We start from the raw sequence: 13,119 nt of genomic DNA, 5'->3' as shown, positions 1-13,119 counted from the left end.
GTAGGAGCGAGCTAAACTGGTTTGAAGCTTAGCTTCAAGGAGACTTGGTCCACAGCCTGAGATCAAAGGGCATTTTAGATGTCTGGAAGGGAAAGCCTCATCTTGAGAGTGGATGTAGAGGAGTCGGAGACATTGGAACATGGGAATGGCAGCTTTACAGGATAGGGTGGGAAGAGGCGTAGCCGACTTAGTAAAGGGAGTCAGTGAGTTTGTGGTAACTATTAGTCGATGGTTTATATCCTGAAATGGTGACAGCAAGATTTAGAAAAGTAGATAGATAGAGGTATGCATGATTGAGTGGACAGCCCAAAGACTAAATTAGCCCAGAAATGGCTAATACAAGAGGCAGAATTTTAAAGTGATTATATGAATGTATGGGGGGAGAGATTTTAGTGGTAAGTTTTTTTTTAAGTATGAAGAATAGTGGGTATGTGGAATGCACATCAAGGGTGGTGGTAGAGGCAAATACTTTAGAGGCATTTAAGAGACTCTTAGGTAGGCACATGGATGAAAGAAAAATGGGGGCAATGTAAGAGGAAGGATTAGAGTCATCTTAGAGGTCAAATGGTCAGCACAACATCATGAACTGTGCTGTAATGTTGTATGTTCTAGAAGGAAGAGAAGTATCAGGAATGTTCCACATGAGAGCAGGGTGAAACAGGGAAAACGGATACATTTCAGACTGCTTTCCCATTGAACGGTAAAATATGTCCGAGGGCCAAATGGCCTCTGCCTGTTCCTACAGAATGATCATCATAACTTCTAAAGGGGAAGGCGTGCAGCCAGAGGTCGTGGTAAATACTGGACTGTAAGTGTTATATTCGAATGCACGCAGCATAAGAAATAAAATGGACAGTTTTGAAGTTCAGCTAAAGATTGGCAAGTATGACGTTGTGGCCATCTCTGAAACTTGGCTAAAGAATGGCTGTCATTAAGAAATGAACGTCCAAGGATATACGGGGTATCGGAAAGATAGGTTAAGAGGCAGGGGGAGTGGTGTGGCCCTGTATGGAAGAAATAATATTAAATCATGACATAGGTGTAGTCTCTATGGGTTGAGTTAAGAAATGGCAGGGGTAAAAGGACCCCAAAGGCTATTTGTAAACAGGCCTCCAAACAGCAGCAAATTACAGCAGGAGATAGAGAAGGCATATCAGAAATCAACATGATAATCATTGGAGATTTTAACATGAAAGTGGATTGGGAAAACTAGGCCAGTACTGATCCTAACGAGAGAGAATTTGTAGATGTCTAAGAGATTGCTTTTAGAACAGCTTGTTGTTGAGCCCACTAGGGGATCGGCTGTGTTGGATTGGGTATTCATGCAATGATCCAGAGGTGATAAGAGAGCTTAAGGTTAAGGAACCCTTAGGGAACAGTGATCACAATACGATCAAGTTCACTTTGAAGTTTGAGGAGAAACTAAATTCCAATGTGTCAGTATTTCAGTGGAATAAAGGAAACTACAATGGCATGAGAGGGGAACCGGCCAAAGTTGAATGGAAAGGGGCACTAGAAGGAAGGATAGCAGAGCAGCAATGGCTGGAGTTTCTGCAAGAAATGAAGTAAGTGCAAGAAAGATATATTGGTGCAGGGGACAGAGTTTCAGATTTCTGGATCATTGGGATCTCTCCTGGGGAAGGTATGACCTGTACAAAAAGAATGGGTTAAACATGAGCCTGAGGGGGACCAATACCCTTGTGGGCAGGTTCACTAGAGCAGTTCAGGGAGGTTTAAACTAATTTGTCAGGTGGATGGGAACGGGAGTGATATGGCTAAGGATGGGGCAGTGTGTACTGAGATCGTGAGGAAGGACAGGCAAATGATAGGGTAAAATTGCTGTCAGTGAGGTAAGTTGAACTGTAACATGGGGGCAAAATCAAAAAGGATGATGAATACAGGACTGAAGTGTTACATTGGAATACATGCAGTATATGGAATAAGGTAGATGATCTTGTAGCTCAATTAGAGATTTGCAGAGATGATATTGTGGGCATCAATGAGTCGTGGCCGAAAGAAGAACATAATTGGGAGCTTAACACCCAAGGATACATATCGTATCAAAGGAACAGGCAGGTGGGGTACCTCTATTGGCAAAAAATTAAATCAAATCCTTAGAAAGAGGTGACTGACATAGGATCAGAAGATGCAGAATCCTTCTGGGTAGAGTTAAGAAACTGCAAGGATAAAATGACCTTGATGGGAGTTTTATACAGTCCTCCAAGGTAGTACCCAGGATGTTGGCTACAAATTACAATGGGAGATAGAAAAGGCATGTCAAAAGGGCAATGTTACGATTGTAATGGGAGATTGTAATAAGGTGGTAGATTGGGAAAATCAGGTTGGTGCTGGATCTCGAGAGAGAGAATTTGTAGAATGCTCATGAGATGACTTTTTAGGAGTTGCTTGTGGTTGAGCCCACTAGGAGAAAGGCACTTCTGGATTAGATGTTGTACAATGAACCAAATTTGATTAGGGAGCTTAGTGTAAAGGAACCCTAAGGAGACAGTGATCATAACGTGATAGAATTCATCCGGCAGTTTGAGACAGGAGATGATAAAGTCAAATATGTCAGTACTACAGTGAAGTGAAGTAAAGAGAATTACAAGGGCACGAGAAAGGAGCTGGTCAAAGTCAACTGGAAGGAGACACCATCAGGGAAGATGGCTGGACAGCAATAGATGGAGTTTTGGGGGTAATTCTGAAGGTGCAGAAAAGATACATCCCAAAGGTGAACAAGTATTCTAAAGGGAGGCTCAGGCAACTGTGGCTGACAAGTGATGTCAAGGACAACATACAAGCAAAAGAGACGGCATACTATATAGCAATAATCAGTGGGCAGTTAGAGGAGCCGTGAAGTTTTAAAAACCAACGGCAACCAAAGAGCCATAAAGAGAGAAAAGATTAAATATGAAGGGAAGCCAGCTGATAATATACAAGAGGACACAGAAGTTTTTATTCAAATATCTGCATAAAGAGTAAAGGAAAGGCAAGAGTGGATACTGGACCACTGGAAAATGACGCTGCAGATGTAGTAATGGGGACAAAGAAATGGTGCACAAATTTACTAAGTATTTTGAATCAGTCTTCACTGTGGAAGGCACTAGCAGTACACCAGAAATGCGAAGAGTGTCAGAGGACAGAAGTGAGTGCATCTAAGATGATGCTTGGGAAGCTGAAACACATGAAGGTGGATCAGCCATCTGGACCAGATGGATTAACCCAGGGTTCTGAAGAGGCTGGAGAGGTTGTCGAGGCGTTAGTAATGAGTTTTCAAGAATCACTAAATTCTGAAATGGTTCTGGAGGACTGGAAAATTGCAGACGTCACTCGTCTCTTTAAGGAGGGGCAGAGCAAAGTTATGATGGCACTAAACGGCGACTCCTTCGCTCGCATCTTCAGACACAGCTCTATTTCTATCCCTAATATCTCCTTTTTTCCCTTTTCAAGGTTCTTTTGGAGACCCTGACCTGGAGTTACACTCTGAATCTTGTGGGGAATGGAACCCACTCTCAGGGCCTTATGACCGGCCACTTTTTGATATTCCAAGGACGGGGCCTGGAAGACGAGCGTGCCTTCAGGGTGCCAGATTTTCGTGGCTCTGGAGATGGGCTGATTCAAGGCCGGTGCCCCTGACTGAGGCATCATGGGAGAACATGGAACATCGGCAGCAGCGAGTTAGCTGTCACGGGCCATGTTCAGAGACCTGGGTCTTTCTGGGCCAAATCTCCGGGCACGGAGCTCGGAAAAAAGCGACGCAACAGACTTTTAACCTAATAAATCTGTGACTTGTTTGTTACGTCTCCCCTCTCACTGTGAAACAGGGACACCTCTTTTTCCTTTATTAGGGAGAGAGCGAGCCTGTGGTATGTCAAATTACCAGGTGAACGAGTAGTCTTTGGGGTTCTGCAAGTCTGTCTCTTTATCGATGCTTTGCTGCGTGCTCCCGTGCTCGGCTGAGGGTGCAGATGCTTTTTTTGCTGGTGGGGAGGGTGCGCTCTTGTCTTGCTGCTGTTTGTGCCTGGTAGGGAGAGTTGGTGGAGGGGCTTTTGGGCTCTAACTGTCATTCATCCTTTGTTTTCGTGGATGTTTGCAAAGAAAAGGAATTTCAGGATGTATATTGTATACATTTCTCTGCCATTAAATGTACCGATTGACCTACTAAAAAAGCGAGGGAGACAGAAGAAAGCAAACTATAGGGCAGTTAGCCTGACTTCCATGGTTGGGAAGATGTTGGAGTCCATTATTAAGAATGAGGTTTCAGGGTACGTGGAGTCACGACAAAAATCATCGTTTCCTTGAAGCCAAAGTCAGCATGGTTTCCTTAAGGGGAAATCTGTTTGGAATTATTTGAGGAAATAACAAGCACGAGAGACAAAGGAGAGCCAGTGGATGTTGTTTACTTGGATTTTCAGAAGGCCTTTGACAATGTGCTGCACATGAGGCTGCATAACAAGAGCCCAAGGTATTACAGGAAAGATACTAACATGGATAGAAGACTGGAGGCCAAGAGTGGCTGCCTTTTCTATTGTATGTCAATGATTTGGATGACGGAATTGATGGCCTTGTGGCCAAGTTTGCAGTTGATACAAAGATAGGTGGAGGGGCAAATAGTGTTGAGGAAGTAGGGAGTCTACAGAAGGACTCACAGATTAGGAGAATGAGCAAAGAAGTGGCAGATGGAATGCAGTGTAGGGAGGTGTGTGCACTTTGGTAGAAGGAATAAAGGCAAAGACTATTTTCTAAGTGGGGAGAAAATTAAAAATCATAGGTGCAAAGGGGCTGAGGAGTGCTTGTGCGGGATTCCCTAAAGGTTAATTTGCAGGAAGTCAAATGCAATGTCAGCATTCATTTCGAGAGGATTAGAATACAGAAGTAAGGAAGTAATTCGGAGGTTTTTTTAAGGCACTGGTCAGGCTGCAGTTGGAGTATCGAGAGCAGGTTTCGGCCTCTTATCCGAGAAAAGATGTGCTGGCACTGGAGAGGTTCCAGAGAGGGTCACAAGAACGATTCCAGGAATTGAAAGGGTTAACGTACAAGGAGTGTTTAAATGGTTCTGGACCTGTCCGTGCTGGAGTTTAGAAGAATGAGTGTGGGAGGAATCTCATTGAAGTCTAAAAAGATTTTGAGAGGTCTGGGTGGAGTGGATGTGGAGAGGCTGCTTTGTACAGTGAGTGAGTCGAGGACGAGAGGGTCTCAGGCTAGAGGGATGTCCATTAAGCACAGAGATGAGGAGAGATTTCTTTAGCCAGAGAATAGTGAATCTGTGGAATTGATTGCTATGGACGGCTGTGCAGGTCAAATCATTGAGTATATTTAAAGTGGAGGTTGATAAGTTCTTCATTAGTCAGGGAGTCAAAGGTTACAGGGAGGCTGAGAGGGATACTAAATCAGTCATGATGGAATTGCAGAGCAGTCTTGATGGGCTGAATGGCCTACTATTCCTATGTCTTATGGATATTTTGACTGGTTTGAAATCTATTCGCTGGATGCGGGCAAAGGGACCATCCATTAGCAAATTTTCCTTCAGCAGTATTTCAAACTTCTCCAGCAACAGGGTGGAAGAACCGCATCGTTACGATTAAACTCCTACTGTTGATGCAACGCGGATGCTTGGTTCCATGCCCGTTAACGGTGCAAGGAAACAGGGCAAGTGAAGGGTGACGTGAGCATCTGTTTGGGCCCCGAGTTCTCTCAAGTGCCACAAAGTGCTGGAATTATTCAATGGGTTTGCAGCACCCACGGAGAAGGAGAGTGGTTTGTACTTTCACGTAGATGTCCTTCTACCTCTAACAGGGCATAAAACAGGTTTAAGATTCAGAGGAAGGAGAGAAAAGAGAAATAGTAGCTAAGACTAGCTGGAAATGGGATGGGTGTCTAGATGTTTACACTAAACCCTCTGGTGGGCAACAATGTCAAACCATCATGGTCAACTCTGATACACTTATTAACCTCCCGGACTCTCCCCTCCCCTTAAGTCATTCTTACTTTACCCAAACAGCTCGATCTCCGTGCCAAACAAACATCATACCTTGGGTCTTCTTCTTTCTCTCGGGCCTGTTGGATAAAGTACGACGGCGGTTAGTGGAAAATCGCATTGAGTTAATGGGGCACATGCAGTGATTTTATGTCACACATCGGGAACAAGGCTAAGGTTCAAAGTAAAATTTATTATTAGTGTACATACACGTCACCACGTACTACTCCAATATTATTATTGCTGCGAGCATAGTCAGCAAATTTATAGAATAGTAACTGTATACAGGATCAATGAAAGGGCAAGAGCATAGAAGACACCAAACTGTGCAAATACAAATATAAATAAATAGCAATAAATAACGAGAACATGAAATAACAAGATAAAGAGTCCTTAAAGTGAGATCATTGGTTGTGAGAGTAGATGAATGTAGTTATCTTCTTTTGCTCAGGAGCCTGATATTTGAGGGGTAGTGACTGCTCTTGAACCCGGTGGTGTGAATCCTGAGGCTCTTGTACCTTCTACCTGAAGGCAGCATTGAGTGGTGCAGGCTCGAAGGGCCGAATGGTCTACTTCTGCACCTATTGTCTATTGTCTAAAAGAGCATGGTCTGGGGGATTGCTGAGGATCCTTGCTGATGGATGCTGCTTTCCTACGACAGCACGTCATGTAGATGTGAAGTAGGGAGAGCTGGAGACAATCTCAAAGTTCAAAGTAAATTATCAAAGTACACATATGTGTGGCGGGGTGGAGATACAGCTCTCTCTCAAAGGAGGTGTAAGGCACGCCTTCCCTTCCCGAGCTTTCAGGTCACCCTCGGGCAAGGTGTAGCACCTGCTTAGCCCCACAATTAGGGTCACGTGAAGCCGTGGGAGCAGGTGGTGGATGGTCATATGAGCAGCTGGTGCAGATCAAAGGTCCTGGTTAAGCGACCACTGATGCCAGGAGGACAATCTCTGAAGAGCATTGATAATGGCTGGGGTCACCCATCACCCATCTTCCTCCCAGAGGAAGGCAATGGGGCCAAGCCACTTCTGTTGAAAAATCTGCCAGGAATAATCATGGTGACGGAAAGACAATGATCGCCTATGTCATATGATATGGCACATAATGATGATGACATGCATGTCTTTTGCACATTGGTCATCATATACCATACAACCCCGAGATTCATGTTCTTGCGGGCATTCATAGTAGAACAAAAAAAACAATAGAGTCAGTGAAAAACTACACACAAGGACCGACAACCAACGTGCAAAAGACAAACTGTGCAAATTATAATGAGAATATAAAATAATTCCAAAGAAATTACTTGTAAAGCCTTGAAGCTGAGTCCATTGGGATCAGATGAGATGATTACACGATTGATCTGCTGAATACTAGAAGATTCCAATGGCCCACAAGGAAATTTTGCAGCTTTTTCCCCCCTGAGGAAACTCTTCCAAGAGCTTTCTGACTGGAGCCAACCCTTCTATCACCACCCACTTCCCTATGCCCCCAACTCTAATCCATTGAGACTTCATTAGGTTCCTCCTGTACCCACTTTATTAGAACCTCCTCTACCCAATAAAGTGACCACTGATTGTATGTTTGTGGTCTTCTGCTGCTGTGGCCCATCCACTTCAAGATTCAGAGATGCTTTTCTGCACACTACTGTTGTAACACTTGGCTATTTGAGTTATTGTTGTCTTCCTGTTAGCTTGAACCAGTCTGGCCATTCTCCTCTGATCCCTCTCATTAACAAGGCTTTTATGCCCCACAGGACTGCCACTCACTGGAGCATTAGTTGTCAATTCTAGAGCAGGGGTTACTAACCTTTTTTTTAAAGCTACGGACCGATACCATTAACCTCGAGGTCTGTGGACCCCAGGTTGGGAACCCCTGCACTGGAGCTGTATACTTTTGTGCGTGAAAATCCCAGGGATTCAGCACTTTCTGCTTTACTCCAACCATCAACAATCATTCCAAGGTCAAAGTCAAGTAGGGATCATATTTCTTCCTCATTCTGACATTTGGACTGAACGACTGAACCTCTTGACCATGTCTGCATGCTGTTGAGCATTGAGTTGCTGCTATATGATTGGCTAATTAGATTAGCAGGAGGTGTACAGGTTCACCTAATAAAGTGGTCACTGAGTATGTGTTTCTCACCCATTCTCCAACTGTCCTCTATTACTCTCTGTATTTTGCAGTTCTCCACAACCCTTCCCTGCACATGAATTCCTCTTCAATTTCCCTGCTGCTTCTTCTGGCAATTCTCCTTGTGACGTTGCCTCCGGCCAGTGGCTCTCTCACAGACTCCAGTCCTGCCTCAGCACCCTGAGCCCAAACAACATCAGCACTGCTCCCACAACCCTAACCCATGCAAATCCTGTCACCATCCACAGCCTCGCTCCCTTCCACCCTCCTCTGCCTTTTCAAATGGAACAGTTTACCATTAATAAGAAAAAAACATCCTGTGGAGTTTTGAATTAAAAACTCAGCAGATCAAGCACCGTCGGTGGAGGAAGAAACTTAGGTATTATTTCATCTACCTGAAATGTTAACTCAGTTTTTTCTCTCTTGTATGCCTCATGAGGTTAGGTTGAGCGAGTGAGGGCTTTTCTCTTTGAAGGCTTTAATAGTGGACAGAGACTCTTTCCCAGAGCAGTAAATGGATGATACCATATAATAATTAAAGCACAGAAACGCCATCTTGGCCCTTCTAGTCCGTGCCGAATGCTTACTCTCACCTAGTCTCACCGACTTGCACTCAGCCCATAACCCTCTATCCCTTTCCTGTCCATATACCTATCCAATTTTACTTTAAATGACAAAATCAAACCTGCCTCTACCACTTCTACTGGAATCTCGTTCCACACAGCTACCACTTTCTTAGTAAAGAAATTCCCCCTTGTGTTAGCCCTAAACTTTTGCCCCATAACTCTCAACTCGTGTCCACTTGTTTGAATCTCCCCTGCTCTCAATGGAAAAAGCCTATCCACATCAACTCTATCTATCCCCCTCATAATTTTAAATACCTCTATCAAGTCCCCCCTCAAACTTCTACGTTCCAAAGAATAAAGACCTAACTTGTTCAACCTTTCTCTGTAACTTAGGTGCTGAAACCCAGGTAACATTCTAGTAAATCTCCTCTGTACTCTCTCTATTTTGTTAACATCTTTCCTATAATTCGGTGACCAGAACTGTACACAATATTCCAAATTCGGCCTCACCAATGCCTTGTACAATTTTAACATTACATCCCAACTCCTATACTCAATGCTGTGATTTATAAAGGCCAGCATACCAAAAGCTTTCTTCACCACCCTATCCAAATGAGATTCCTCCTTCAGGGAACTATGCACCATTATTCCGGAGTATTAATACTTAAAATTTCTTTTAAGGTGAATGGAGGACAGTTTAGGGGATGTCAAAATTGTTTTTTTTTCTTACACACACAGAATGGTAGGTGCTTGATCGTGCTGCAAGGTTACTGATAAAGGCAGATCCAATTGGGATTCTTACGACACTCTTAGGTGCAGTACATGGATGCAAGAACAATAGAGAGTAATGGGCCAGACAAGAGAGACAAATTAGATTAATGGTAGAACAGGTCAACAGAATATTATGGGCCAAAGGACCTGTACTTGTACCTGTACTGTATTTGCATTGAACCTTTCAGAATCACTTTTGCAATGCTGTATTGTAGGAAAAAGATCATCAATTTGTACGCAGTCAGGTCCATATATACAGCAACATTGGCCAGTGATTTGATTTTACCAATATTAATTCAATATTAACTATCCTGAAGGTTATCTGAACAACTCTTAAGATGGGTAGGGTGGAAACAAGTCCTTCAGCTCATCGAGTTGATACTGACCAGTTACAACAATCCTACGCTACTCCCATTTCTGCCGGGCAACGTGGCCATGCTACGTTGGTGAAGCTTGGTCCCCAGCTCATCTTAGCACAAAGGGCACATTTCACTGTACGTTTCCATGTATTAATCCGAATTTGAATCACAAGATGTCCGACCACTGTTTGGAGTGTGGGAGGAAACTGGAGCGCCCAGGGGGAAACCCACGTGGTCGCAAGGTGAACGTGCAAACCCCACACAGACAGCGCTGGACGTCGGAATTGATCCGGGAGCTCGGAAGCAGCGACTTACTCACTGCGCCGCTGTGGTGTGGGGGTGGGGGTGCGGCTTGTTTGCCAGTCGGAAGCCGCTTTCGTGATCAGTTAGTTTAAAAACTGCAGGCACCCTTCCCGTCGTTGGCTTGCGCGCCAAGGCACCTGGTGTCCAGTTTCAAACACCCCGGGGGTAAAGAGTAACACACGCTCTCTTTCCTTTTTGTTCTCTGGGCATGCCTCGCAGAACCATCAGGAAGGTATGCACCACATGCACTTTTAACTAAGCATTTGCTGAATATTTAGTTACCATATTTAGAACTGAATATTTAGTTCTGTAGTTTGTGTAACTTGGGGGTTGGTCAATTGTTTTTTAACTATTTTTAAATAAATGATTAATATGCTTATCTGTAGTCGGTAATGCTGGTGGAACACAGCAGGCCAGGCAGCATCTATAACGAGAAGTCCTAACGAAGGGTCTCAGCCCGAAACGTCGACAGTGCTTCTCTCTATAGATGCTGCCTGGCCTGCTGTGTTCCACCAGTATTTTGTGTGTGTTGTTTGAATTTCCAGCATCTGCAGATTTCCTCGTGTTAACCAATCCCGTGAACCTGCTTCCACATTACAGCCACCAAATTTGGTTTGGCTGGGGTTAGAGGAGACCTTAGCTGCAGAGACAGAGACTGTAGCCCTGGTCCATTCGATTGAATAACACTTCCCTCTGAGAGAGGAGATGGGATCTTGTTTCGATTCCACATCTACACCTTCTCTCCCTCCGTACCACAGTGATGTTGGACTTTCTCTTGAGTAACAGCCCAACTCCAGCCATCGTGATCTATTGCTGACACCCATATATACACACACACACACACACACACACACACACACACACAAAACCTACGGCACCCACAAGGGGGATACCCACGGTTTGACGGGAGGCCAGGGCTCGTGCTCCTGGCTGAAGTCCGGAAAGTTCTCGGCCTCCCCCACATTCTCTCCCGCTTTGCCCGAGTCGCTCTTCCGGCTCCTGCTCTGCGTCCTTGTGCTGCAGTCTTCAGGCTCCCGGCTCCTCGCGCTCTTCCTGCTGCTGGCGCGATTGGCCTCGTAGTACTCCCGCATGGCCTGGCGCAAGGGGGCGGGGTGGGGAAAGAGGGAGATCATTAGTTCTATGTTACCGAGGGGTAGGAGCAGGGGTTAAGGCTGGTTGCCCCATTATAGGAAGGGTGCGGGTGCTTTGGAGATGGTACTGAAGAATCCCATCGGAATGCAGCTCGCACTGGAGGGGCCACTTCTGATTGACCCATCAAGAAGAGCACATGCAAACTAAGACAAGACCACCAGGAGCAGATATTATTCCCTTAAAATGCTACAACTCGGCATCCTACCCCACAAATCCACAGCATTGTTGTCCACATTCATGGGCAAAGTAAGTATGTAGTTAATGGCAAGACCTTCAGGTGCACTGAGGTACAGAGGGATCTTGATGCCCAAGTCCATAGCTCCCCTGTAAGTAGCTATAATTGAGAACAGAGATAAAGGTGGTGTTTGCATCCTTGCTTTTAACGATCAAAGCACTGAGTACAAGAGTAAAGATGTCAAGTTGCATCTGTTAGATCACAGTTGTTACCTTGTGCTGTTCTGGTTGTCCCATGACAAGAAGAATATGGGGGCTTTGGAGAGGGTGCAGAGGATCATCTCCAGGGTTCCTTTGGGGCCGAATCGCGTGGAGTTCAGGAAAATGAGGGGAAATCTCATTTGAACCTACCAAATATTGAGGGGCTCGGATATAGTGGATGGGAAGAGGATATTTCCAATAGAGGTAGAGTTGAGGAACAAAGGGCACCGCCTTAGAATACAAGGGCATCCTTTTAGAACAGAGATGAGGAGGAACTTCTGAGAGGGTGGTGAACCTGTAGAATTCTTTGCCGCATGAAACCAAGTGAAGGCAGAGGTTGCAAGATTCTTTACTGGTAAGGGGCTTGAGCGTTACTTGGATTCGAGAGCATGTCTTATAGGGTGAACAAACTAGGGCAAAAGAGGACAAGAGGTGACTTGATAGAGGTGTACGTGATGATTGGAGGCATCGATCGATTGGATAGCTAGGGACTTTTTCCCTCAGGGCGAAATTGGATAATACAGGGGAATGTAATTTTAAAAGAAGATTGGAGGAAAGTTTAGGAAGCTTGTCGGAGGTTTTTTTAAAAAATGCTGGGTGTATGGAATGTGCTGCAAAGGATGGTTGTAGAGACAGATACCTTAGGGAGATTTAAGAGACTCTTAGATAGGCAAATAGATGAAAGAAAAATGGAGGGGTATGAGGGAGGGAAGGATCAAAAGTCAGCACATCATTGTGGGCTGAATGGCCTGTACTGTAGTGCTCCATGCTGTATGTTAAAACAGTGAGCAGGCGGGGAAATAGGATAGACAAAATCAGCCAGGGTGCTCAGACTTGATGGGCCAAATGGCATAATTCTGCTCTTATATTTTATTGTTTAAAGGTCTGACCTTAAAGAGCGAAGCCGCCACCCCACCGTCACCCTTTGAAAGAGAGACTGGACCTACCGGTGACATGGCAGGTTCTTCCAGCTGCCAGTCAGAGAGCTCGGTGGCCAAGGTCTCGACGCTCGTCTGCTCCAGGATGCACTCGATCTCAGGAGTGACGGCTTCGTAGCCGTACACGTTCTCCGGACTGTTGCGGAGGAGGGCCACAAGTTTCATCCAGCGCTCGAAAACTTCATTCTCGCAATCCGGGTGAACGTACAGCTGAAGGTAAAAGGCACGGCCGTTGGCGAGTTTCAACCGCAGCTGCCGGTTGTAGACGTCGTGGATCGAAATGTTCACGAAGCAGAGGGGGAAAAGCCTGTCAGAGAAATGGAGAGTGAACCAACAGTCCACGTGGAAAGGAGAGCAGACATTGACCGTCACCAAGCAAACAATGGCACAGATACAGCACAGTGACAAGTGTCCTGCCTCAACGACTACAGTCCCATTGATCTCACATCTATCACCGTGTTTCCTCACGTTTGCTCTAT

The 13,119-nt window shown here is 45.1% G+C and overlaps 1 protein-coding gene across 1 annotated transcript in view; it reads right to left on the bottom strand.

Annotated features, from left to right (window-relative positions):
* Window positions 1-13,119, bottom strand: part of LOC132382786 (DNA ligase 1-like) — a 31,155-nt gene that overhangs the window by 2,752 nt on the left and 15,284 nt on the right. The window contains exons 3-5 of the mRNA XM_059953248.1: window positions 12,650-12,947; window positions 11,013-11,209; window positions 6,032-6,057 (exon numbers count right to left, since the gene is read on the bottom strand). Coding sequence (XP_059809231.1) covers window positions 6,032-6,057; window positions 11,013-11,209; window positions 12,650-12,947 — 521 coding nt within the window. The remainder of the gene's footprint in view (window positions 1-6,031; window positions 6,058-11,012; window positions 11,210-12,649; window positions 12,948-13,119) is intronic.

This window comes from Hypanus sabinus, chromosome 29 (assembly GCF_030144855.1).
Source record: "Hypanus sabinus isolate sHypSab1 chromosome 29, sHypSab1.hap1, whole genome shotgun sequence".
NCBI lineage: Eukaryota > Metazoa > Chordata > Chondrichthyes > Myliobatiformes > Dasyatidae > Hypanus > Hypanus sabinus.
The sequence above is the reverse complement of the archived record's forward strand: the minus strand, read 5'-3'. Positions and strand labels throughout refer to the sequence as shown.